Raw genomic sequence first — 27734 nt, 5'->3', positions numbered from 1 at the left:
AACGGTGAGGGGAGCCTGGGTGGCTCAGTCAGTTAAGCGTCGGACTTCAGCCCAGGTCATGATCTCACGGTTCGTGGGTTCGAGCTCTGTAGCTCGGAGCCTGGAGCCTGCTTTGGATTCTGTGTCTCCCTCTCTCTCTCTGTCTCTCTCTCAAAAATTAATTAAAACTTTAAAAAAAAAAAAGAAATGTAATGGTGAAAGTATCCAGCTTTGGCTGTTTGCTGAAGCACTAAATAGTCTTAGTGCTGCAATTGCATAACTGTTACGGCCCCAAATCACGGCCCCTTCATTTCAGGCCACCTCGGCAGGATCAAGTGAGTGAATTCATAGCTTTGAGGTTTTATCTTCCGATTCAAGATTTGGGCCTTTTATAAAACACCTGCAGTGTTTTTTGTGTTTAAATATCGAGTCCAAAAGAATAGGCAAATAATTCTGGGCACTAACCTCACACTTGGGAAAAACTGAGACCGTCCATCGTCATGAACTTGTTTCAAAGAACGTGCCACAAAATTCGAACTCGTCGGAGAATGGACTGCTACGAACGCGAACTGGGAAGCTCTGTCACTTGTCCATCATTTGGAGGATCATTTCACAGCTCATGTCTTCGTCCAGGCCCTTGTTTCCGACCACGACGCCTCCGTAACAGACTGGAACCGTCTCTCCCGGGTACTGCTTCACGCTCACAGCAGAGACCTCCTTAGTGGCGTCTTTTGGGGCTGGGGCGGGGGCAGGGGGGAGGCAGAGTTTTGGCAAATTTAAAATAAAGTCCAAAAAATCAGTGCATTTACATTTTGGAAACAGTCCTTTGATTTGTAACATAGCAGCAAACATTTTAGAAAACGATTCTTTCCATTTATAAGACAGAACAAGTAATCTGATGGGACCTATGGGCGTGAAGTCAGGGGTTGCTGAACCTCAGCCCTCTATGCTTTTAGGGCTGGACCAATTCTCCACTGGGGGCCTGTCCTGTGCGTTGTGGTGTTTGGGGGCACACCTGGCCTCTACCCTCTGGAGGCCAGAAGAACGCTCCTCCTCACTTGGGACAACCGGACACGTTTCCGGGCATTGCCATACGTCTGCTGGGAAGCAGAAGAGCCCCCGCTGACAGCCACTGCCGTAGGCTGAGGGCAGATCCTACAGACCAGGATGGTGGCTGAGCCCCTCATCTGTCTCGCCTCAGTGCCCGTGGAACAACACCACCGAAAGGAAGACAGCCAGCAGCTCTCAGGGCACTCGTCCTTACCGCCAGGGAACTCGGGCAGAGTCGGCTGGGTGCACCCTGTGAGCCGCGCCCAGATCCACAACCAGCCCGCCCACCCTCCTGCGGCGTATAGCCAGCCCAGCCCCGGGCGCTTAAAAATAGAAATCGCTGTAAATAAGAGTATTTTCATCCCTCTCCCTATTTCCCAAATTACTTCCCAAGAACACCCACGGAGCGGCAAAGAGCCCACGCCTACCGAAGCTTTACCTCCTGTCGGTTCAAGGTCATTTGAAGATGTGTTTGCTTGTGTTTTTTTTTGGGGGGAGGGGGTGGGGAGTGTGGGGAGAGCACGAAGACGGAGTTCTTACAAACGCAAAGGAACTGCCACTTGCAAAGACCTACCCTGAACAGCCAGGTGGCCTACAGCTGACCCACTAGCCCAGCCGAGTAGACGCCAGACCATTATCTAGATAATACAGGTGCAAAACCTTTGACGTGCAAACAAAGTCGTAGTTTTTGCTAACATTAAGCTGGGTTACTCGTTTCAATTCGCGCTTTGCTTGGGGTCCAACAGCTGACCATCCACAATATGAGGGGCGCCTGGGGGGCTCCGTCGGTTAAGCCTCCGACTTTGGCTCAGGTCCTGATCTCACGGCTCGTGAGTTCGAGCCCTGCGTCGGGCTCTGTGCTGATGGCTCGGAGCCTGGAACCTGCTTCGGATTCTGGGTCTCCCTCTGTCTCTGCCCCTCCCCCTGCTCGTGCTCTCTCTCTCTCTCTTTCTCCCTCTCAAAAATAAACATTAAAAAAAAGTACGAGAAATGTTTTCATACGCGCCGCGTGTCAAAGTAAACCCGGGAGGGCCTTCCTGTTTCCGTCCTTCTGGAAGGTGAGCGTGTCGGGCACGCAGCATTCCCAGGTGCCCCTGGTGCCCAGGTGACCTGCTCCAAGTGGTCCTCCTGTTCAAACACCAGCCCGAGCCCCAGCGGCAGGGGGCAGAGATGTGGACCCGCTTTTCACCCCTGTGACTTCACTCTTCGTTTATTTCCCGGCCAGTGTCCAGGAGGCTCAGGGTCAGTGCTGGCAGGGGCAGTCACCCAACCACGGGGGCCTGTGGCCAGCACGGAGGCTGTGACGCTCTAACTCTGCCCCACTGCAAACAGGTCATGGACCATGGGCGACATTTTCAAAAACCTTTAGTCCGTCCCCAATCATTTGATCTTCTAGGGAAGGCTTATTCGGATGAAATTTGGTCAAAGGTTTTTTAAGGACTTGGTTTACTAGATAATGAAAAGAAAGTTCTGCATTTAGGTAGGAAGCGGGAGCCAGTGGGTGCCTAATTAACCGGGAAGTCATACATGTGTATGGACGCTTTAGGGTCCGTCCCAGTGGGAGCAAGGATCCCAGCAGCCTGGCCTCTGCATCTCTATATGGTGGTTGGAAGATCTGAGCTGGGTTTCACCTACTTGTCTTGTCCAGTAAAGGGCTGTGCTCATTTTTCGATCGTAAGTGGGAATGAATGAACCCTGCTCACACCAGGCCTGGTGTGGACCCGAGGGCCAGGCCCGCCTTGGAGGGGAGCTCAGTGTGGGTGGGAGCGGGCACTAAAGAAGCAGATAAATGTGACGCTGAGCACCAGGTGGGGGTGTGCAAAGCAGAGGCCCCGGGCCCGGGGTGTATGTGAGGCGGGGCGACCTGGTCAAGGGTCAGAGCTGAGATCTTAGGGGTCCGTGGACGAGTTACCAAGAATGCCGGGCAAAGGAGAGGGTGAGTCTGGCCTGGCTGGGGTGGGGGGACCAGTATGGCTGGCTGCCTGGGAGGGCGGGGAGCGGCTGGCCACACCCAAGGCCCCGTCTTCAGAGCGCTGGTGCACAGAGAAGGGGTTCAGGTGGTGGGCAGCGAGGACGGGGGACAGGTGCTGAGATGGGGTCCCGGACCTGGGGAGACAGGTGGACCCGGTCCACGGCAGTGGGGGAGGCAGCTGCCTGCGTGCCCTGGCTTCCAACACTAGCGTGGATCAGGGCTGCAGGAGAGACCGAGGCTGAGGGTGGGGGCGGGGCAGCGGCGGGGTGTCAAGACTTCAGTTTTAGATGAACTGGGTTTGAGACAGCAGAGGGGAGACGCTCACGAGGCAGCGGGACATTCGCTCCCAGCCTCTGGAGGCTACATGGGGGCTGCAGTCCCAGACCACCAGTGGCCTGCCACGGGAGAGGGTGAGAGTCACGTATGCAGGTGTGGACGTGACACGGAGGTGGACCGAAGGCGAGAAAAACCATGGGTAGGAGAAGAGGAGAAGGCGAGGTGGCTGGAGAAGCCAGAGAAAATTCCAGAAGGATGGATGCCTGTTGAGCAAGCAAGAGGGGAGAGGGTCAAGAGGGGGACCAGTCGGTGGCCCTATGGCTGCAGCAGGGAGAAGCCAGCGGGACGTGGTCACAGGGAGCCCCTGGTGACCCCAGTGGTGTGCTGGGGCCGGAGCCAGATGGAGGGACCCGGGAGGGGCGGGGGCGAGTCCGTGGTGAACGTGATGGGAGTTCTGTGGACCAGGAGGGGTGGGCGTCGTGCGGGGGTTCGTTTCTCCTTAGGCCTCTCGCGTGTGTTCCAGGCCGGCAGGCAGGCAGGAGGAGCTTCTCCAGCAGGAGAGGGAGGGGAAGTGTGGAGTCGGGAGCGGGGACAGGGTCACCGCGGGGCCTCACACCTGGGACAGGAGGGGCGGTGGCGCTCCTCGGGGAAACCACAGAAGGTGGTATTCATGACACCGTCATTTTTATATCCATGCTGTGACCATCACTTCTCTTCTGGGTCACCCCCCAAGCACCGCGGGCCGACCTGCCCCTGCTGCTGGAGAAGCCGGGAGCTGGTGGAGGAGGGCTGGAGCTCCGGCCCCCGGTAGGAAGACTCAGGAACACTGAGGAAGGCCTGAGTAGGTTGTAGAGCCCAGGTCAGGAGAACTCCAGCCCGGCTGTCCACGTTCCAAGCACGATGCGTAACTGTTTAGTACAAGTATATCTCAAACAGCGCACGGGATATACTCACGCTAAACACGTATTCACTGTTTACCCAAAATTCAAATTCGGCCGGGCCATTCCCTTACTGTACCAGGTGACTCTGAGGTAGGGAAAGGGCTGACTGCCATCCGCGGGAACATTCGCTGCTCGAGGATTGGGGCTGGGATCAAAATATAGGGGATTTTAGAATAAGGAGGCCACGCAAACATTTTCCGTTTGTTTTTGCGGGAAGGTCGTGTCGTCTCAGTCTGGGATCTCTCTAGTTCTAGGATCCTCACGAAAGGAATAGAGGACGTAAACGGAACGCCTGCACGGAGCACTAGGTCTGTCCCCTCGTGGAGCAGAACATCTTAGAGGGCAGGCTGGACTCAGACCCATTTTGCTCTAACCTGGGAACCCACGTCGGCTCCCGGAGGCCAGACGATAAAGACGGTGATGCCCAGAGCGACCCCCCAAAAAGATACATCCACATCCTAACCCCCGAAAGCTGTGAATGTAACCTTATGCCTTTGAAGATACGATGAAGTTAAGGGTCTCAAGAACAGATCATCCTAGCTTTCAGACAGGCTCTACATCCGGTGACAAGTGTCCTTAGAAAGACAACGAGAGACAGAAGAGGGAGGAAAGCCGTGCAAAGACACAGGCAGAGACTGGAGGGACGTGGCCATGGGCCGAGAGACCCCGGGAGCCACCAGAAGCTGGGAGAGGCAGGAGGGCATCGCTCCAGAACCTTCAGGAGGAAGACAACCTTTTCCGACACCTTGAGTTGGGACTTCCGGGCCCCAGAGCTAGGAGACAGTGGGCCTGTGATGCTCTGAGACACTCAGCGCGTGGCCATTTGCTGTAGCAGCCCCAGGACACGCACGTGGCGCCCCAGAAGTTCCGCCAGGCAGAGGTGACAGGCCACCGGCTTCCAGAGGAGGGCGGCCTTCAGCCTCGCTAGGCTGTCTGCCAGGAACCCCGGTGACGAGAGCCGTGGACGCCTCCCGGGGCTCTCTGCACCTGCACGAGTAATCGCTTCCACTTTGCCAATGACCCAGAGGGGGCAAACTGAAGTTCAACACCTGCCCGAGGTGGCAGGGAGCGGCAACAGGGCTGGGCCCAGGACCTTTCGGGGACAGGCACTTAGGGCTTCTGGGTGAATCCCCTGCACGGGACCACTCAGCACCCGGGAAGCGACAACAAGGAGATCGCTCTCAAATTAAAACCCAGTTTGTTTAAAATGAGTTACCGTCTTCCTTTCCTGCCTCTTTCAGGACGGCCAGGTTTCTCCTCTTCACTCTTCTCACTTTGCCCGAGGCGGCCGGCTTTCCCTGGCCCGCGTCACACTTCGCGGAATGTCTCTGCATATTATTCTGTCGGCGAGACGACACAGAGCACATGGGAGTCAGCATCACCGGCGGAATGTCATTTCAAATTCCGCAGTTAGAGGCCCGGGTACGGGAAAATGGGGCAACAGGTACCTGGTAGGGTCTTGCACAATAAAAGGTGGCTTTTAGGGGCCCCCGGGTGGCTCAGTCAGTTGACCGTCCGACTTCGTCTCAGGTCATGATCTCGCAGTTCCTGAGTTCGAGCCCCGTGTCGGGCTCTGTGCTGACAGCTCAAAGCCTGGAGCCCGCTTCGGATTCTGGGTCTCCCTCTCTCTCTGCCCCTCCCCTGCTCACGCTCTCTCTCTCTCTCTCTCAAAAATAAATAAGCATTAAAAAAATTTTTTTAAATAAAATAAAAGGGGACCCCTCTGTTGTGTTTAGGTCTAGCCAAATTTTTTTTTTTATCATAGAGGTCAATGAGAAGACAAAATCTGTTCTTCTAGAATGTGTCCCCTGTCCAAAGTGAGGTTTGATGTTGAGCCAGAAATTCAATAGACTGTCAATTTTAAGAAAATATGTAACATACCATGTATATCTTACTGGCCTGCCAGCTCCTCTCCTGATCTACGACGCATGGGGTTATTTTTTTAATGTTTGTTTATTTTGAAAGAGGAGGGAGTGCCCAAGCAGGGGAGGAGCAGAGAGGGAGAGAGAGAGAGAATCCCAGTGTGTGCTCTGAGCACACAGCCTGACTTGGGGTTCGATCTCACAAACTGCAAGATCACGACCTGCGCCGAAATCGAGAATCGAACACTTAACCGACGGAGTGACATGGTCACTTGCCCCCACAAGGGGTAACTAAATGTATACACAACACTCAGAATTAAAAGGGAAGTCAGAGATTTCTTGGTCAAGACTATTCACCAATGTATTCTTACATGCGAACACTTAGGATGGTTTAAATTAAGCTAGAAATTTTTCATCGTTTGGAAAGTTCATATGCTAAAGTAAGATACTGCCGATGTGCCATTCAACTTGGTGATTATATAAAACCTCCCCCCTAATTTCCACTTCGGCTTCAGTGGGTGCTCCACTGGACCGTCCTGGTTTATGGGCACAAGGGGAAGGATTCACGTGTAAGGAGAAGGGGGATGTTACAGGTCATTTAAACTGGTTCCATTCCGGGTGGGAAAACAAGGACCCAAGGGTTCAATCCAGCTGGCCAACTGGATTTTGTAAAGCAAGTTTTCTGGAAGACTGCCGTGTCTATTCATTTATGAATTGTCCATCTATAGCCGTTTTGGGGGCTCCAACAGACTTGAGCAGTTGGGCCAGAAAATGGTCTGCGAAGCTGAAAATATTACTACCGGCCCCATACAGAAGAACGCTGTCCGGTCCCTGGGTTTATATGATGACTGTGCACAAACTAAGCCTTCGGGGGCCACAGATTCGAGACTATGACGACAACAATGGCCCCTTCCCCAGCCAAGCACACACATACACGTGCACACACACACCACCTTCCTCCAAATTCATGAGGCTCCTGGCTAACGACTCCGGGCGTCGGTTTTGGATTAATAAGCAAAAACACGTCTAGCCTTTAAACAGTAAATGGGCTAAGATTTTAAGTAAACCGATATGACGTTTAGATTAGTTGCGACTCAGAGGGCAGAGTGATAGGACAGACGTGTCAGAGGAATGTTTCTCAGGAGAGGAGGGAGCGAGCATTTGGAATCCAGGGCACGGGTCCTTTACTGGGGAGGCAGGGGGCCTTGCCCTATGACATTCAGGCACGGAGATACACTTGCCTGTTGCGTGTTAAAGAATGGAAGTTTGCGAGTGATTTACTTTCTAGAAATTAAATTGGATTCAAATATCCCGAGAGGCACTTATTTATTTTTAAAGACTTCATATTTTTTTTTAATTTTTTTTTTAACGTTTATTTATTTTTGAGACAGAGAGACAGAGCATGAACGGGGGAGGAGCAGAGAGAGAGGGAGACACAGAATCGGAAGCAGGCTCCAGGCTCTGAGCCATCAGCCCAGAGCCCGACGCGGGGCTCGAACTCACGGACCGCGAGATCGTGGGATCGTGACCTGAGCTGAAGTCGGACGTTTACCCGACTGAGCCACCCAGGCGCCCCAAAAGACTTCATATTTTAAAGCAGATTTAGGTTCATGGCGCGTCTGGGAGGGAGGTCAGAGATTTCCCTTATACCCCTGCCCCCACCGGCACAGCTTCCCCACCCCCCATTATCAGCAACCCCACCAGAACCGGGGGTACATTTGTTACAACCTGATGAACTTCCTTGGACACGTCATAATCGCCCAAAGTCCACAGTTTACACGAGGGTTCCTTCTTGGTGTTGTTCATTCTGTGCATTTGGACAAACGTATAATGGCAAGCATCTACTGTTCTAGTATCACACAGGTTGGTTTCACTGCCCTAAAAAACCCTCCGTGCTCCATCTGTTCATCCCTGCTCCCCCACCCCTGGATCTTTTTACCGTCTCCACAGTTCTGCTTTTTCCAGAACGTCGCATCATTGGAATCATAGCGCATACCGTTTCCAGATTGGCTTCGTTCACTTAGTGATATGCGCTTGAGGTTCCTCCCTGTCTTCATGGCTGCATGGCTTGATGGCTCGTTTCTTCTCAGCCCTGGATAACACTCCATCGTCTGGATGGACCACAGTTCACTTATCCATCACCTACTGGAAGGCGTCTTGGCTGCTTCCGACTTTTGCCAGTTAGGAATAAAGCTGCTACGAACACCCACGTGTGGGTTTCTGTGTGGATTTACGTTTTCTACTCCTTCGGGTGAACAGGAGTGTGAGGGCTGGACCGTATGGTAAGACTACGTTTAGTTTTGTAAGAAACCATCAAACTCTTCCCAAGAGGCCGTGCCACGTCGCGTTCCCACCAGCAACGAATGAGAGCTTGTGCTGTTCACATCCTCGCCGACATCTGGGGTCGTCAGGGTTCCTGATTTGGGCCATTTTGATAGGTACGTGGTGGGGTCTCGTCCTAACTACATTTCCCTGATGACGTACGACGCGGAGCATCTTTTCACGGGCTTATCTGCCACCGCTGCGTCTTCTCGGGTGAGGGGTCTGTATGTAACAACGTCCTCGGCCCATTTGTTAACCGGGGTGTCTGTTTCCCTAGGATTTTAAGTTTTAAGAGCTCTTTGTGTATTCTGGACGACAGGCCTTCATCAGAGGTGACTTTGGCATATATTTTCTCCCTGTCTGTGGCGTGTCTTCTCCAATCAGAAATTGTTCAGTTTATTTTATTTTTAATTTTTTTTAACTGTTTTTATTACTGAGAGACAGAGAGAGACAGAGCATGAGTGGAGCAGAGAGAGGAGGAGACACAGAATCCGAAGCAGGCTCCAGGTTCCGAGCTGTCAGCACAGAGCCCGATGCAGGGCTTGAACTCACAAACCACGAGATCATGACCCAAGGCGAAGTCGGACGCCCAACCGACTGAGCCACCCAGGCGCCCCAGAAATTGTTCATTTTAGTGAAGGCCAGCTTATCCATGATTTCTGTCATGGAGGGTGCCCTTGGTATTGTCTGTGAAAAGTCGTCACCACATCCAGGGTCATCTAGATTTTCTCTTATGTTACCCTCAGGAGTTTTATAGTCTTGCATTTCACATTTAGGTCTGGGACCCATTTTTTTTAATGCTTATTTATTTTGAGGTGGGGGAGAGACAGAATCCCAAGCAGGCTCCATGGTGACGGTACAGAGCACGACACAGGGCTCGAACTCACAAACCGTGAGACCATGACTTGAGCTGAAGCCAAGAGTCGGACGCTTAACTCACTGAGCCGCCCTGGCGCCCTGGTCTGTAACCATTTTGAATTAATTTTTGCGAAAGGCATAAGGTCTCGGTCTAGGTTGTTTTTTTGTTTTTTGTTTTTTTCTCCATATGGATTCAAGTTCCTCTAGTACGTTGGCTGAAAAGGTGGTATTTTGTCCATTGCATCACCTTTGCTCCTTGGTCAGAGATCGGCAGACTGTGTTCACAGGGTCTGTCTGGGCTCTCTGCTCCACCCAAGTGTCTGGTCTTTCACTAACACACCCTGCTGTGATTACTCTAGCTTTATTATTATTTTTTTTAATTTTGTTAACGTTTGTTCATCTTTGAGAGAGAGAGACAGAGCATGAGCAGGCAAGGGGCAGAGAGAGGGAGACACAGAATGCAAAGCAGGCTCCAGGCTCGGAGCTGTCACCACAGAGCCCGACACGGGGCTCAAACTCACGGACCATGAGATCGTGACCTGAGCCGAAGTCGGACGCTCCACCGACTGAGGCCCCCAGGGGCCCCAACGGCCTCACCTATTTCAAACCCCACCAGCAACGGAGGAGGGCTCCAATTCTTACAATATTTCAAGCTTTTTTGGTTATTATTATATTTGTTACGGTGATCAGTGATCAGCTATCACAATTTGCCGAAAGCTCTGGTGGTTAGCATTTGTTAGCCGTGAAGTATTTTTAAATTACGATATATGCTTTTTTTAAGGCATGTTGTTATTGGACACTAATGGACTACAGCACAGCATCATCGTAGCTTTCGTATGCCCCGGGAAACCAAACCATTCTTTCGACTCACTTTATTGTGATGTTTGCTTTACTGCAATATCTCAATATTTCAATCTGCAATATCTCCGAGGGATGTCTGTATTCTAGATCCAAGTCCCCATGCGCTCTCTTGAATGCAAGAAAAACTTTCAAGACTTCTGACTGTTTGCTCTGAGGAATTCTATGAGGCCGACTCAACCCCTTCTCTGTTTTCTTATTCTTCCCACCAAAAGGTAGAATCTTTCCAATGTTGACCCTTGACAATGCTAAGTCTGTATGAATGCTGTTTTCGGACTATAGTCACAATTTGTATTTGAAATTTTGAACTAAGAGTATTAACACTCTGGAATTACCCCACTACGCTACCCAGAAAAACACAAAGAGAAAAGGTATAAAGCTTTCCCCACAGAAATAGTCAACTTCAGATAATTCAGAACTTTTATGAAGTGAGCCTGGAGCATATACACTGTCTAGAGATCTGGCTCATCATCTGTGGTATTTTTTTCAATGTCCACGAATTTTCTGACACTCTTTCTTTCAAAGGGAACTTCATCCCCCACCTCTTGGGTGTGGGCTGGACCTAGTGATGTGCTTCTTTTTTAAAGTTTTTAATGTTTATTTCTTTATTTTGAGAGAAAGAGAGAGATCGAGAGCGTGCACAAGCTGGGGAGGGGCAGAAAGAGAGAGACAGAGAAAATCCCAACCAGACTCCACACCGCTGTGGGGCTCGAACTCCCGAACCGCGAACCACGAGATCGTGACCTGAGCCAGTCGGTCGCTTAACCGACTGAGACACCAGGGCACCCCTAGTGATTCATCTCTAATGAACAGAGGTAATGGGTCACTTTAAAAAGTAGGTGACAAAAGTCACAGTGGCCTCCCCCTTGCTCTCTCTCGCTTACTCTGGGTCATGAGACCCCTTGAGCAGCCCAATGGAATGGTCCACGTGGTGAGGAACTGAAGACCCTTGCCAACAGCCATGGGAGGGCGCCATCTTGGGAGTGGCCATCCTGATGACATCCTGACCGGAACCTCCGGAGAGAGACGATGAAGCAGACCCACCCAGCCGAGCCCCTCCCAAATTCCTGACCCACTGAAAGTGTGAGGAAATAAATGTTGTTTTAAGCCACTAAGTTTCGAAACGATTTGTCATATGGCAACAGATCACTCACACGGCACCTAAAGAGAATAACGTCGAAGAGTAAACGCATTTCTTAGCAGAGTACCAACAATACTATTTGAAGAACATCTCTGAGACATTTCGAAAATTGCACTCTCTGGCAAACAGCCTAAATCTAATTCACAGGAACAATGTTAAAATGTTACATTTAAGAGCAGTGGTTCTTGCGGACTCCAGGGAGTATGAAAATTCTCTAAAACCATTTGCAAGGTTTTGTTTGCACAGGCGTCTTTTTTCGTGGAAAAGAGAGACCACACTTTCATACGATTTGCAAGAGCTTTGTGACTCCAAACAAACGAATAACCACTTCCCCAAGGCCAGGCAGATGCCGTCTTAAGCCCTGGCAAGTTTCTATAATTGGGTTTAAACTCCCTGAGTGTGTCAGAGCCTGTGAAACAGAGGAATCTTTGCAAGAAGCAAGGTTTACTGTGAGTTAAGTGAGCTTACCCAGCGGGAGAAGCTTTTGCTACACTTGGGGCATTGGTAAACAGTCGGGATGAAGTCTGCATCATGGTACTTCCTGAAGTGCACATTTAGAAGTTGCTTCTGTCGGAAACATTTATTGCACGAGACGCAGGTAAATGGTTTCTCTCCGGTGTGGGTACGTATGTGAACGGTCATGTGGCGTTCCTAGGAGAGGAGGGGAGGGGAATGAGAGGTTTAATATTTACAGGGATTTTGTTTTTAGTCCTTGACGTTATCTCTTATACACCTTTTTCCCTCCCTAAGGATGAATGCGTGATTATGAAAAATGATGGCACACACAATGTCAATGCGGTTAGTGATGCGGGCAGCACGGTCTGGCTATCTAGGAAACAAACTTGTCCACCATCAGGCCACTGATGAGGGCCTCGCGGGTCCCACAGCCCCTCAGGGAATGCGGCAGAACATTCCTTCGGGAGGGAAACGATAATCATTTGTCCCTCCAAGAGGCCTCATGGACTAGCAGCCCTTCTTCTAGAGCTATCTGCAATGACCCGAGTTTACAAAGGGCAGAAGGAATCTGCAAACTTAAAATCTAACATCAGAGTTTCAATTCCATGGCTATTTGGCGTTGGAAGTACATTACGCCTCTTAACTTCCCGATAAATATTAGGACAAACCTCAATATCCATTTAAAAGCATAAAGCTGATAGTAACTGTTCTTAGCAAAGAAATGATTAGGAATTTTAACTAAGATTGACACAAGTAAATAACCTGGAGAAGCCGGGGCACCTGGATGGCTCAGTCGGTTAAGCATCTGACCCTTGGTTTCCGCTCAGGTCATGATGACACCGTTCGTGAGTTCAAGCCCCGTGTCAGGCTCCGCAGTTAGTGTGGAGCCTGCTTGGGATTCTCTCTCTCCCTCTCTCTCTGCCACTCCCCCGTTCTCTCTCTTTCTCTCAAATAAATAAATAAGCTTTAGAAAATTTTGGAGAAGCATGACAAAAATATATATAAAGTCAAGCGAAAGCACCCATTTTATTTGTTTTATTTAAAATGCTATGACCGGGGCGCCTGGGTGGCTCAGTCGGTTGGGCGACCGACTTCAGCTCAGGTCATGATCTCACAGTCCGTGAGTTCGAGCCCCGCGTCGGGCTCTGTGCTGACAGCTCAGAGCCTGGAGCCCGTTTCAGATTCTCTGTCTCCCTCTCTCTCTGCCCCTCCTCTGTTCATGCTCTGTCTCTCTCTGTCTCAAAAATAACTAAACGTTAAAAATTAAAAAAAAAATTAAAAAAAAAATGCTATGACCATGCAGAGGAAACACACACCCACTTCTGTGTTACTGTTCATAACCAAACTATATTTCTACAAGGTTTTCTCTTGGGGGTGCTCTCTTCCCACACGTCTTGCCTCCACCCCCCTTCCAGGACAGCGTGGCCTTGGTGGGACCTTGACTTTCAACGTGGGACTGAGCGATGCTGTCCTGGGAGGGAGGGTGAGAGGAAAGACACGTGGGGAAGAGGGTCCTTTTAGCACTCCATTACATGAAAATTCATTGATCTTATACTTCGAGTGAATCTTCTATCTATGCATGATTTTCTAAAATACCAGACTGGTCATTTGGAAAACTATCAGTTTACCGAGTTATGGACGGCTTCTACACGTTGTCACACTTCACTCCACTACATAAAAAAATGCTTTCTTAAAATCACTCCCATCTCATTAGAGAAGTCTTCAAGTGTCAGAAAGCTTGTCAAGCTCATGGTGGTGGATGTACAGATTTCTAATTGTAATTTCCTCCTGACAGATGGGATTGTATCTCTGGCAACCACATTTTCCTTGAAGTGACGGACTCACTTCATTTACTTTTTTTTTTAAACGTTTATTTATTTTTCACAGAGAGAGAGAGAGAGAGAGAGAGAGACAGAGCATGAGCAGGGGAGGGGCAGAGAGAGAGGGAGACACAGAACCTGAAACAGGCTCCAGGCTCCGAGCTGTCAGCACAGAGCCCGACGCGGGGCTCGAACCCACGGACCGCGAGATCATGACCTGAGCCGCAGTTGGACGCTCAACCGACTGAGCCATCCAGGCGCCCCTCACTTCATTTACTTTCAAGAAAAAGGCACTGCATGTTGCCAAATGTCCAATGACTGAAGCAGGAGAGTTTGCCCATCTCTTGTTCTCCCAAGTGAAAACAGCAGTTCACGAAAAAGTGGCTAGTTGGGCTGGCAACTCACACAATGCCACAGGTGATTCCCTGCAGACAGGTGCTGTGCTTTGGAAGACAGCACAGGGGCTCTGTTATTCAAAGATGAGTAACTAGGGGCACCTGGGTGGCTCAGTCAGTTAAGCGTCCAACTTTGGCTCAGGTCATGATCCCAGGTTCATGAGTTCGAGCCCCGTGTTGGGCTCTGTGCTGATAGCTGGGAGCCTGGAGCCTGCTTTGGATTCTGTGTCTCCCTCTCTCTCTGCCCCCACCCACTCACACTCTCTCTCTCTCCCTCAAAAATAAATAAACATCAAAAAAAGAAAAAAAAAAAAAAGATGAGTATCCTGGGTCAAGACTGAATGAAGTTGAGAACTGTTACTCTCTATCAAGGACATTCTTAAGTAAAACCACCCTTCACTTTTGCGGCTGTGCATGAAGGTGAAGAACACAGCAGACGCCAGACCAGCCTGGGGTGACTGCTCTGCTTGTTTTCTGTCACCTCTGCTGCTGTGGCGCCTTCACGGCCGATGTCAACACGGTGAAAAGGGCAAATAATGTATCGGCGTGAATCAGTCATCTAATGACAAGAACTTTGATCTTACGGCCCCGACTGGCTGCAGGGACCTCCAGGGGTCTGTAAACCACACTTTGACGAAGTGCTGCTTTCAAGTATTGGCTCACGGCTGCTTTCGGGTTATTCTGAACCGTCTCTCTCACCAAAGCATGATCTTTTTTTTTTTTTTTCACGATTTTCAAAGCGATGGGGAACCCCAACCCTCCCTCCCTCCGTACACCACTGCCTCCCACCGCCTCCCCAAACTGGCTGAAACCGAGTACCTGCTTGCAGGCATAAGAGCAGTATTCACACTTGAACCTTTTCTCATTTTTATGGGTTTTCTGGTGCTGAACGAGGGCGTAGCGTTCGTGGAAGACGGCGGTACAGTAACGGCACTTCATTTCTGTGGCTTTGTAAGTATGCAGGTTGAGCAAATGGACACCTAGAATAGTTACAGAACGTTATACGGCAGAACGGTGTTCGGTCAGCTACTCTCCCCTCCCCTCTGAGTCAGGGCTTCTAGACCTCAGCGCTATGGAGCTGGTTTCTTCTTGGTGGGGTGGGCGGGCGTGTCCTGGGCACTGAGAATATTTAGATTCCAGTTAAGTTTCCTTTCCTCCCCAGCCGTGACAACCAAAATGCCTCCAGATACTGCCAAGTGTCTCTCAGGGAACGAAGTCATTCCCTGCTGGGTGCTGTGCAGCACTGCTCAGAAGGAACCACAGGCTGCCAAGCCCAGGAATTCCTCTTTTGACGTGGATTTCAATGTCCCTTAAGGCACGGCACGTCCCACCTATTGTGTTCATTTAACAAAGCGCCTTGAGAACCTTATCAGCGAGGCCTGGGCAGGTTTTTAGGAGAACCTTACGGTGGTTTTACATAACAAAGACACAACCTCTGGATTTTAACTGAAAAAAAAAAAAAAAAAGTCCAAGTGTCCTGTTAAGAGTCAATGCCCTGTTTTTGCCTCTGTCCTAACGCACGCAGGACTCGCGGTAAGGTCTGATTGGACACGCTCTGGAATAATTTCTGCTGAATGGAGTCTGAAGCACGGTGGCTTGTGGTCCTTTGTGTAAGAGCCCAAGCAAAAAGGGACAGCTGGCGGGGGTGCACCCTAGTCGTGCTGTCTCAGGCATGTGAGAGTCTGATTTCTCCCATGGCGGCAGGAAGGGAGACTTCACTCGCTCACAAAGCATCTTACAGGGGTACATGGGGAGGGCCACCTGCTGAAAGGAGATGTCACCTACATCACTCCGTCGAGCTGTCAGAGACTTGTCTCCTTTCTCGGCAACAGGCTTGTGACCCTTGTGCCCTACAAAGTCCCACTGGGCTGTGTTTTGTGGCATGCCGGCAACTCCAGTAACGTTGACAGAATGTTCTAGATTTTTAAAAGTTAAAGCTTCATGGGGCGCCTGGGTGGCTCAGTCGGTTGAGCGTCCGACTTCAGCTCAGGTCATGATCTCGCGGTTCGTGGGTTCGAGCCCCGAGTCAGCTCTGTGCTGACAGCTAGCTCAGAGCCTGGAGCCTGCTTCGGATTCTGTCTCTCTCTCTCTCTCTCTCTCTCTCTGTCCCCCCTGTGCTTTCTCTATCTCAAAAATAAATAAAGTGTAAAAAAAACACTTCAAAAAAAAGTTAAAGCTTCATTAAACACCCTCACCCTTTCAGAAATGTTTTCCAAACAGTGCACCTCGTCTCCAGGGTTTTCTCCGGGCAAACCGGCGACTTGTACGTCTGCTAACGTGTTTTGAGCATCACAGCGTTACGTACTTTGGAAAGAGAAGCAAGTTCACGGAAAATGGGAAGCCCAGGGACCCCGAGACAAAGCAGGGATGCTCATTCGCTGACGGCTGTGCCCACCACGACCCCACTGCTGAATATGCCTGGTTTCCCCTGCGGGCAGGGTAAAACCCCGAGTCCTAACCCTGGCATTCGGAGTCGCTCACGGCGGGTTCTGTTCTTGCTCTGTGGTGTTTTGTGCCGCGAAGGGGACGTAACCACGTCACAATAAAGGATTTCAGGCCCTGGCTGGCCTCCTTTGCTGAAGGGAGTTCCTTAAGGGGAGGACTGGTTTTGGTCCTCACTTTTGCCACTTCGGCCGCCAGAACTTTTGAGGGTTACAGCAAGAGCCTAAGAAAAGTCTGCGGAGCGTCACTGGTGGGGACGTTAACAGAGTCAGAACCTGTAACGAGGCCACCTGCGGGCTCCCTGCACCTCCGGACTCGGGGGACTTGGGGACAGATCGCTCTATGTCTCTAAGCTCCTTCATCATCTGCTTCATCTGTAGAAGCAGGCCTAGGGTGGGATGAAACAAGACCTGTGAAAATGCTGTAGGAGCTGAAATACCTGTGACTGTCATCGGGTGTACCTGCAACGGAACGGGCCCTCCCTCGGCCAGCGCTCCGAGCCGAGCCATGAAACCGCACCTCTTCAGTCTCGCCACTAGATGGCGCCACAGGACCGCTGGGGGGAAAAAAACCTCCCTCTTCCGGAGTAGGTCCTGCAGCCCAGCTGCCTCCCTGTAACCAGGCCCAGGGCTCCAGGGTCCAGGATGCGCCTCCGAGGAGCCCGCAAATACCGTAGTTAAAGGAAGCTCATTAAGCCAGACACTCACGCAGGTCGCTCTTCCTTGAGATGATGGTGGCACAGTGAGGACACTGGTACTTGGGGACATTCTTGCTGTGCTTCTGCAGAACGTGTATTTTCATGGTGCCGCTCTGCGTGAAGCGTGTGTGGCACACGTGGCATTCGTAGGGCTTCTCACCTGTGACACGGATGACAAAAGTGACCCTGTGCACGGCGGCTTCGCCCAGCAAGCCCTGAACGTCCCCAAAGGTCTTGGGAGCCGAAAGCTTCTCTGCTGTCCCCAGGGCTCCTTTCTCCACCCTTCCCTCAACCGTTTAGCCCCACAGTTTGTGCCGGGTTCCTGAATCAAGCCCCGACAGACAGCGTTGGGTCGAGTAGGGCTGTGTGGACAGTGGCCCAGACGGGCGGCTCTCCTAACATCTGGCGGCTGACTCGTCACTTAGCTATCTGGTTCCTGCCGTGGCATCAAGAACCGAGATGTCCACGGAAACGTATTCTTCGTACCAAAAAGACAAACAAACAAGCAAACACACAAAAAACCCCACAAAGCGAGTACTAGAAATACGACACACTCCACGAATGCCACTTCTGGGGATTTATGCGAAGAAAACGAAAACAGTAATTTGCAAAGACATGTGCCCCCGTACGTTTACTGCAGCATTATTTACAAACACCGAGATACAGAAGCAGCCCCAGGGTCCAACAGATGGATGGCTACAGAAGATGTGGTAAATACACAACGGAATATCGTTCAGCCACAAAACAAGAATGAAATCTTGCCATTTCCAACAACATGGACGGACTGAGGGGGCGTCGGCCTCCGTGAAAGAGGCAGATGGAGAAAGACAAATACCTATGTTGTCACTTATATGCGGGATCTTTGGAACAAAACAGACAGAAACAGACTCAGAAATACAGAGAATTGGTAGTTTCCACAGGACGGGGCGGGGGGGGGGGGCAGCCAAGGGACGGGCCAACAGGTGAAGGGCATTATGAGACACGAAACCAGCACACTTTACGTTTTGCCTTAAAACTGAAGGGTCCCCGGGGCGCCTCGGGTGGCTCAGACGGTTAAGCGTCCGTCTTCGGCTCAGGTCACGATACCGCGGTCCACGCGTTCGAGCCCCGCGTCGGGCTCTGGGCTGACAGCTCGGAGCCTGGAACCTGCCGCGGATTCTGTGTCTCCCTCTCTCTCTGCCCCTCCCCTGCTTACTCTCTCACTCTCCATCTCTCTCTCAAAATAATAAACTTTAAAAAAAAACCCTGAAGGGTCGGTTAAGCATGTGACTTTGAGCTCCCCGACAAACCTCGCCAGCAGGCACTGGACGGCGTCCTACTTAGCCCTTCGGGGTCCCAGCACGGTACTCACGTGGCCTCCCTCCGCGCCAAACAGGCGCCGAAGTGCGGATCCAGATCCCCGTGTGGGAAAAGCACACAGAAATTCACTCTGCCGCCCGAGCTCTAACTGGGTGGCGGGGAGACAGGGCACCGGCCGAGCCCCTGGGCCTCCCGCAGGGCCCGTCCTCACCTGAGTGCGTCCTCATGTGTCGCTTCAGCTTGCAGGTGTCTTTGCTGGCGTAGCTGCACAGGCTGCACTGGAAGGGACGCTCCCCCGTGTGCGAGCGGGTGTGTCGCTTTAGCTTGCTCGCCTGGTGAACAGAGGAAAGGCCGCTGGTGCCCCCGAAACCTCAGGGCGGTGGCTCCGTCGGCAAAGCGTTCGACTGCGGCTCAGCCCACGATCTAGCGGGTTCGTGGGTTCGAGCCCCGCGTCGGGCTCTGTGCGGACGGCTCGGAGCCTGGAGCCCGCTTCGGGTTCTGTGTCTCCCTCTCTCTGCCCCTCCCCCGCTCGCACTCTGTCTCTCTCTCTCTCTCTCTCTCTCAACAATAAACATTAAAAGGAACAAAAAGAAAATAATAAAAAGCGGTAAAGTCTTCAACTAATCAGAGTTATAAAAGACGCAGAAATCGGCCCGAGTTTAACCTCAGAGCGTATTTCACACACTGAAAAACATGAAGCGGTCGTTATTTTTCTGTCGTGGATGAAGTTTCTCATTTGTGTGTGTGTGTGTGTGTGTGTGTGTGATCCTTTGTGGATAACGAGCAGTCATTTCGAGAGACTCTCAGGTTCAACTTCACTTTTACAAAGGGAAAACTGAACGCTAGCGGTTCAGAGCCATACATGATTTTATTTGCATTTCCAAAGCAACATGCATTCACTAGCTGTAAAGTTTAGAGGGCAGAAAACATCTGTCTGCGTAAATAAAGCAGGAAGCTTGAGGCATCAGGTCTTTGATGGGACGTTTCCCTACGGGCCCTTCGAGTTCACAGTTCTGTGGACCCCCATGGCACGTGGCCCAAGGGAGGCCTTGCTTTCTATCAAGGGCAGGTTCTGCGTGTTCGTGATTTGTTTATGAGATGACACTTGGAAGTAAAAGGAAACAAATTCTAATTTGATTAACTACATGTCCCAGGCAATTAGTTAAAAGGCAAACCACACACTCCCTCCCATCTGATCCTTTTTGGCCTGGCTGAGCGCCTTCTAGAACTGCTCTTTTTCTGCGTGTGCTGACGGCAGGCCTGTATCTGCCTTTAGCGGACACGGCCCCATCAGCCCACACTCGGGCGACGGAGGTCAGAAAGCCCGCGTCAGCCCTGAGCGCCATCCCAGGAAGGCTGCGCTCGGGTCTGGCTCCCCAGTGTGGGATAAGCATACAGAAGCCTGGAGAACATTCAAGAACAACAGAAGACTCAGGATGGAAAACAAGGCCCAAACCGAAAAATGCAGCTTGGATTTTTAGGCGAAAAGTGGACGTCTTTGGGTATATTAGAAGGCAAAGCGAGATGTTTTAGCAACAACAGCACAAAAAGTTTGGAGAGCGGTGAGAGGGAGTGAAGGCGGCTGTGACAGATGTCCCCCGTGGCTGCAAGGGGGGGAGGGGACGAGGCGCGTTGACAAGGTGTGATCTGCCTACGGCTCTGGTACCTTCCTGTTGGCCCAAGCGTCAAGGGATGGTGAGGGGGGGCCTAGGCGGCTCCCCGCTCAGAACCGAGCAGCAGGGAAAGGCGTGGAAACCGTACAAAAGGGGTGATGGCAGTGGCTGGGGGTCCCTCTGTCGAGGCCGACCAGCCCTCGAGCTGCATGCGGACTGCCCACCCCCGAGAAGGGCCTCTGCCAACACACAAGCTTGCTCGGAGAGCCAGGAGGACACCAACGACGGGGCCACTCCGGGCCTCGGGTCCTCAGGAGGCTTTGAGTTCTGAAACCTCCTCTCGGGGTTTCCACACGCAGCCACCACCTTGAACTCCGATGGCAAATCATCTTTAAAGTTAGTAACAGTGGGGGGAAAAGAATTCCTGGAACCAAATCCTGACCCCGTGCGCGAACTTTCCTAGTTGATGAAACACGGTTGCACCATGACTGTCTTTAAACTTGAGGCCTCCCCTTTAACTCCGTTCCTTTCGCGTGTGTGATCCCTTCCCAACTGGGCTCAGACTCAGGACAGAGGGCCGAGTCCTTAAAGGGTGACCGCAGAGACCTGACGTTGGGAAGGAAGTGTCACATTCTTCTGTCATTTCATTTAGGGTGCGGCTAGGCCTGCCAGAAGGTATAAATACAAGAGAATTCAAAGGAACACGACACATAATTGGAAATCTGAGAAAGGTGGTCTGTCTGTAATTAAGACAGGAAACGGGCCGTGTCTGAATGCTCACACAAGTCGCTTTATATCTGACCAGGGGCCCCGGAGGTGAGGTCCAAAGTTGCAGCAAAAACCCACACTGAATCTGTGTTCTATGTCAGAGCAAATACATTTTGGTTTTGTAGAACTGACTATACTCCACAGAACACCACACTGAACTTAACACACTCGAGAATTATTTCCCAAGTAGAAGTGATTGTATTTGTAATTCGTACACCTTTCATGTTGCTTTCACGAGTTGGTAATCAAAAAAAAAAAAAAAAATCCATTTTCTATTTTAAACGTATAAAATAAAAACGAGTATCATTTCCCACATAGATTTTCTACGAATAATATCTTTAGCGAAGCCTATTTTGTAAGAGATTCTGTTAGTGTGACTTAACTTTTGCGTCAAGTTTTTAAATTTCTTGTCTAATGTTTATTTTTGAGAGAGAGACAGAGTGTGAGCAGGGGAGGGGCAGAGAGAGAAAGGGAGACAGAGGATTTGAAGCAGGCTCCAAACTCTGTCAGCAGAGAGCCCGACGTGGGGCTTGAACTCACAAACCACGAGATCATGAGCTGAGCTGAAGTCGGACACTTAACCAACTGAGCCACTCAGGCGCCCCGTGTCAAGTGAGAAAGAATGCCACAAAGCTCTAAGGACAAGGACGGACTTACTTCCACACTGGCATACTTGCAGATGGAACATTTAAAGGGTTTCTCATGAGTGTGTTTATAACGTCTGTGTCGGACAAGTTCTCCACTGGTGACAAATGCCATGACACAGTCACCACACTTGTAGGGCCTGGTTCCTGTAAAATCACATAGTTCAGCCTTTTCAGACAAGACTTAACCACGAATATCCCTAGGGATTTATAACTTATCAATTAGACTCCGTTTCAAAACGCTCTAACAATGAAGAAGAGGTCCTGTAAACCATAACTACCCCCAGACACGTGTGAGAAGAAAATCTTTGTAACATTCGATGTTTTTAAGCACCATCGAAGAAGACAAAACCAAAGGGGTCGAAACAGACACGTTACTCTCAAGTGCAGAGAGGTGGATTGTCATTCGTACGTAAACCTTAACACGCATCCTTCATGGGAAATAATTCTTCTCCCCTGGTTTACCTGTGTGAGTGTTGATATGATTCCGCAGAAGAGTGACCGTGCTGAAAGCTTTCAGGCACAGGTGGCATATGTGGGGCTTTTCGGTGCTGTGAGTTTTCATATGACGATTAAAACTCGAAATTCTAGAAGAGGTGAACACGCAGCTATCACAGCAGAAGGGTCGTTTTGCTTCTGCAGGAAGAAGACACAGAGTTTGTGTATTTGTAAAAATCTTTCGTTTAGATGTTGAAATTCCACTGAGACACATCAAAGTCACTTGGTACATCCTTTTTTTTGTTTTTTGTTTTTTTTTTTACGCGGAATATGGTAACCCAACAGGAGACGTTCCATGCAAACGGTGACCGGAAGAGCTGAGGCAACTCTAGCAATAGACAAAACAGACTTAAGGCAAATACTGTTCCAAGAGACAATTAAGGACGTTATATAACGATAACAGACTCGATCTATCACAAAGGTAGAACAATTATAAACATATATGCGCCCCATGACAGAGTCCCAAAATACTTGAAGCAAAAATTGACAGAAGTGAAGGTGGAGTGAGGCGCTTGGAGATTTCAACACCCTACTTTCTACAATGGAGAGGGCAACTAGACGGAGGATCAGCAAGGAAACAGAAGACCCCCCGCCATCAACCAAACAGACGTAACAGACATCGACAGAACACCACTCAACACCAGCACAGTGGACATTATTCTCCTCACGTGCAAACAGAAACTTCCTCAGGAAAAGCCACGTGTCAGGCCACAAAACAAGTGTCAATAAATTTAAAAATATAGAAATCATATGCTCTCTGACCATGATGGCACTAAAGTGGCAATGGGTAACAGAAGGAAGTTTGGAAAATTCACACATACGTGGAAATTAAACAACACGCTCACAGGTGACCGATGGGTCAAAGAAGACATCACAAAGACACTGCGAGATGCTCTGAGCTGAATGGAAGTGACACACAGCACACCGAAAGCAGTGCTCGGAGGAAAAGTTTTAGCTGTAGACACCTACGTTAAAAAAGAGGGGCGCCTGGGTGGCGCAGTCGGTTAAGCGTCCGACTTCAGCCAGGTCACGATCTCGCGGTCCGTGAGTTCGAGCCCCGCGTCAGGCTCTGGGCTGATGGCTCAGAGCCTGGAGCCTGTTTCCGATTCTGTGTCTCCCTCTCTCTCTGCCCCTCCCCCGTTCATGCTCTGTCTCTCTCTGTCCCAAAAATAAATAAACATTGAAAAAAAAAAAAAGAAAAAGCATTTCGGGTCAATAACCTAACTTTACATCCTGAGGAACTAGAAAAATAAGAGAAATCTAAACCCAAAGCTAGCAGAAGGAAGGAAATCATGAAGACTGGAGTGGAGATAAATGAGATCGAAGACAGAAAAACAACAGAACTGATGAAAGCAAAAGTAAGTTCTTTGAAAAGATCACCATTGACAAACCTTTACCCGGACTTGCAACTGAGAAACAAACGAGACAAGTCAAATGAGCAAAAGCAGGAAGGGAAAGTGGGGACATTGCTACCAACTGCACAGAGGGACAGAGGTTATAAGAGAATACTGCGAGCCACTGTCGGCCAGCAAACCAGATAACCCAGAGAAAATGGAAAATTCTTAGAAACACACAAACCACCATAACCGGCTCCAGAAGAAACAGAAAATCGGAATAGCGCTATAGCAAACAAAGAGATTGAGTCATTCATCAAAAAAACTACCTACAAAGAAATCCCTAGGACCAGAGGGATTTACTAGAGAATTCTACCAGGTGCTTAAAGAATTAACATCAATCCTGGGGCGCCTGGGTGGCTCAGTCGCTTAAGCGTCCGACTGCGGCTCGGGTCACGATCTCACGGTTCGTGAGTTCGAGCCCCGCGTCGGGCTCTGTGCCGACGGCTCGGAGCCCGGAGCCTGCTTTGGATTCTGTGTCTCCGTCTCTCTCTGCCACTCTCCCACTCGTGCTCTGTCTCTCTCTATCAAAAATAAATAAGTAAAACGTAAAAAAAAAAAAAAAAGGAATTAACATCAATCCTTTTTCAAAGTTCAGGCACAAAAAAGTAGGACCCTTCCATGAGGCCAGCATTACTCAGACACCAAAGACACCAATCTTCAAATCTTCAGTAGAATTCCAATAAACCAAACCCAGTAGTAGCTCATTAAAAGGACTGTGCACCAGTACCAAGTGGAATTTATCCCAGGAATGGAAGGGTGGTGGGACGTATGGAAACCAATCACTGCAACACACCATATTCACAAAAGGAAGGGGAAGGAAACGCGGTCATCTCAACAGCCTCAGAAAAAAGCACTTTACGAATTCCAACAACACCCAATAAACTTGGAATAGAAGGTTCATGGGTTGACCTGCGTTCCCCAAAAAGGTACACTGAAATCCTAACGGCAGATGTCTGTAACTGTGACCTTCCCTGCAAATAGGACCTTTGTAGATGTCATCAAGTTTAGATGATCATGCCGGATGAGGGTGGGTCCTAATCCAGTATGATTGGTACCCGCGTGAGAACAGAAGAAACAGAGAGAGAGAGAGACACACACACAGGGAAGGAGAGTTTTACGTGACAACATGGGCAGACGCCAGTGATGTATCTATAAGCCAAAAAACGTCGTGATTGTGACAACGGCCAGACGCTAAGAAAAAGGCACAGAACATGTTCTTTCCTAGAACCTTCCAACATCATGATCTCGATCTCAGGTTTCCAGCCTTTGGGACCACGAGAGAATCCATTTTTGTCGTTTACAGCACCCAGCTTGCGGTATTTTGTTACGGCAGGCACCGGGAAACGAATACAGGCACCAATTAAAAAATAAAAGATTTCAACAGACATTCCTCCAAAGAAGATCTACGAGTGGCCAATAAGCACATCAAAATGTATGCGGCATCATCAGGCGCCAGGAAAATGCAAATCAAAACCACAATGAGATAACTCTTTACATCCACTAGGATGGCTATCGTGGTTTCAAGACGGGAAGTTAAGTGTCAGCAAGGACGTGGAGATACTGGAACCCTCTGACACTGCTGGTGGGATTGTAAATCGGGGCAGCTGCAACCGTGAGTTGCAACCGGAAGAACAGAGAGAAAGCATTCCAACAAAAGCCTGTGCGCGAATGTTCACGGCAGCACTCTGGCGATGGGTGGACGGAGGGGAACAAAATAGGTTGTACCCACGACACAGTACGACTCAGGAATGAAGGAACAAAGCCCTGATAAATGCTACAACGTGGGCGAAGCTTGCAAACATTGGGCCAAGGGAAGACACCCAGACACAAAAGGCCACGTGTTTTAGGTGCGTGAGTCCATGTAAGGGAAATGTCCAGAACGTCCCAATGCTACGTGGGAATACTTCGGGGGATGAAAACAGCCTGGAATTAGTGGTGAGGGTTGCACAAAATTGTGAACATATTAAAAATAAAGCGAGCTAGGAATTGGGAATTTGGGGGTACAATCTCCTGCTTTGAATACAGGAGAAACGCTATATACGGGGACACACATTATAGCAAAGGTTGCAAACTCAACCCCCTGCTGAGGCCAGAGGCGATAAACCCAAATGAATGCTTCTACCCACAGGTTAAGATCAGGTTAAGTGACTTTTGAAACTGAGTCACCTCCCCACCCCGGCCACCTGCGGCTGAGAGGAAACAGCCGAGCGTTGGAGGAAACAGCCGAGTGTGGCCAGATTTGACTTTGCAGAAATGAGCTAGAAACTGAGATTTGGGGGCCGAACTCTCTTGATTTAAGTAAACGAGACCCTGGGTTTTAACGTGACTCTAAGAGAGCTTCAAGGTCCGTCTTAACCTGGCCTCATCACCCTCTTTGAGCACCCACCGTGGGGCTCTCCGGGAGCTGTCCACTCTACGGAGGCACGTATTTCTGGAGCTCCCCCCACGGGCCATCTCCTGCCGCCTGGAATGCTGATCCCGTCTTAATGGTTTCTGAGTCCTCTCCCTGGGCCTCGCCTAACATCAGATGCTCTGCTGCCTGGTGCTCTGGTGCCTTGTCACCCCTTCTCCCGGCCCTGAGGCCCTCGCCCTCGCCCTCACCTCCATCAGCCCTGCATTCCTCTGCCCCCGCCTTCCCCTGCTTCCACCCGCCGGCTGCAAACTAGGGGCAGATCAGGGCCCACCTTCTCTGTTCTCACGCAGCACTTGTCAGAACTAATTTTATAATGCCTTTAGAACATTTCTGTCCGAGACACAAAGCTCTTTGGGGTTCGATTCCTCATACAGACCATTAGCTTAAATTTTCTGCCGTTTCCTGACATTTCGGAAGCCAACCGAAAGGCGACCCCATAAAATTTCAACCCCCATCCCGTTCCCCCGAAGGAAAAGCGCAGCCCCCCTGGGACGCAGGGTCTCTTACGCTAAACGAACCGGCCTACCCTTTGCCTTTTTCTGATTGTTTGTAGAGTTGGCTTTTTCAACACAGCCTTGACCGGAGGCAGGTCTGTCTTCCTGTTCTCCCACGTTTAAGTTTGAAATTGTCAGAATAATTTCATCACTTCCTTCGTCTCCAGGCTTGGCTTCCACGAGAAAGAACCGCTCCTGGGTCTGGGCGCGGAACCCTCCTTCAGCAGACGGCTGGTCCTCCCCCTGACCTTTCTCAAGCTGACAAACAAAAATGAGTATTCACACAAATACTATCCTCTCGATGACAACCGATAAAACTCTTTGACGTGATGAAACCGCAGAATACGTAAGGAAGAACAAAAAACTAAAGCAGCACAGGTTATTCGGTGCAACCAAAATGCTTAAGCCATAACTACTGAGCACCAAGGGTTTTGGTAAGAAAATGTCACACAATTTTAAAACGAAACAAAACAAAACACACGCACAGCACCCTGTAGTATTCTAATCTAATTTTTTAAGCTCTTAGAAAAGAACATGAAGGGGGCACCTGGGTGGCTCAGTCGATTGAGCGACCGACCCAACTTCGGCTCAGGTCACGATCTCACGGGTCGTGGGTTCGGGCCCCGCATTGGGTTCTGTGCTGACGGCTCGGGGGCCTGAAGCCTGCTTCGGATTCTGTGTCTCCCTCTCTCTCTGCCCCTCCCCACATTCTCTCTCTCGCTCTCAAAAATAAACATTAAAGCAAAAAAAGAAAAAGAAAAAAAAGAACATAAGGTCTCCCAAGATCTTCCCAGGGCATTATTTTTACCGTGCTTAATTTTAAAGTGCAATTTTTAAACTGCTTGTCCATACCTAATACGGCACCAAGAGCCACTTTTAAAAAAACCACCACAAAATAAAGAAAAGCCACTGGGAGTTTTTCCTCTATGTACAGGGTCTGTTTATTAAAACCGGCCGTACCTTGACCGACCCGGTGCTTTCGGCCAAGCTCACCACAAACTTGGTGTCTTCGCTGGCCGCGGCCACACTGCCCTCCAGAACGTGAAGCTGCATCACCTCCAGCTCTTGCAAAGTGTACGCGTCTTCCTGGATGCTAATGGCCACGCACTGCTGGGACCCGTCGTCCAGCCACAGCAGAGACTGCTCCCAGCCGCTGGCCTGCCCGACCGCCCCCTGCATCCCTTCCCGGCCCTGCGGTGTCAGCCAGCCGACGTCCTGTAGCTGCACGTCTTCGGAGGAAAAGTGCACCGTCTGCAGGGTCACGATGTGTTTCTCGCTCTCCTCCGTGGTGAGCACCAGCTCCCACTCCTCCTTTAGCATCTTGGCCTCGAGGGGCCCATAGGTGCCCTGGGCCTCCACATTTCCGGGGCCCAGGTGTTCCCTCCCTCTGCACGCTCCCTCTTCCTGCACCACTTCCAGGGCTTTTGCCGGCATCAACTCCCATTCTTTGATTTTGGTAAACTGCTCAGAAGGGACGGAGAGCTCAGTCCCTGCCATCGTGACGTGGCCTGTGTAAGAAAGAAGCAAGCCGTCTTGGTA

The 27734-nt window shown here is 50.3% G+C and overlaps 1 protein-coding gene across 1 annotated transcript; it reads right to left on the bottom strand.

Annotated features, from left to right (window-relative positions):
• Positions 1-89: 89 nt before the first annotated feature.
• Positions 90-27698, bottom strand: CTCFL (CCCTC-binding factor like). The gene is made up of 10 exons (XM_045444142.1): positions 27156-27698; positions 26228-26453; positions 21859-22029; positions 21407-21540; positions 18580-18700; positions 17080-17229; positions 14750-14910; positions 11728-11910; positions 5435-5558; positions 90-716 (listed from the first exon to the last, which is right to left on the bottom strand). Exons 1-10 carry the CDS (start codon positions 27690-27692, stop codon positions 562-564), a joined length of 1962 nt encoding a protein of 653 aa, XP_045300098.1. The 5' UTR covers positions 27693-27698; the 3' UTR covers positions 90-561.
• Between the last annotated feature and the right edge of the window lie 36 nt (positions 27699-27734).

The sequence above is a fragment of the Leopardus geoffroyi genome, chromosome A3 (assembly GCF_018350155.1).
Source record: "Leopardus geoffroyi isolate Oge1 chromosome A3, O.geoffroyi_Oge1_pat1.0, whole genome shotgun sequence".
Classification (NCBI taxonomy): domain Eukaryota; kingdom Metazoa; phylum Chordata; class Mammalia; order Carnivora; family Felidae; genus Leopardus; species Leopardus geoffroyi.
This window is presented reverse-complemented; position numbering and strand designations above follow the sequence as displayed.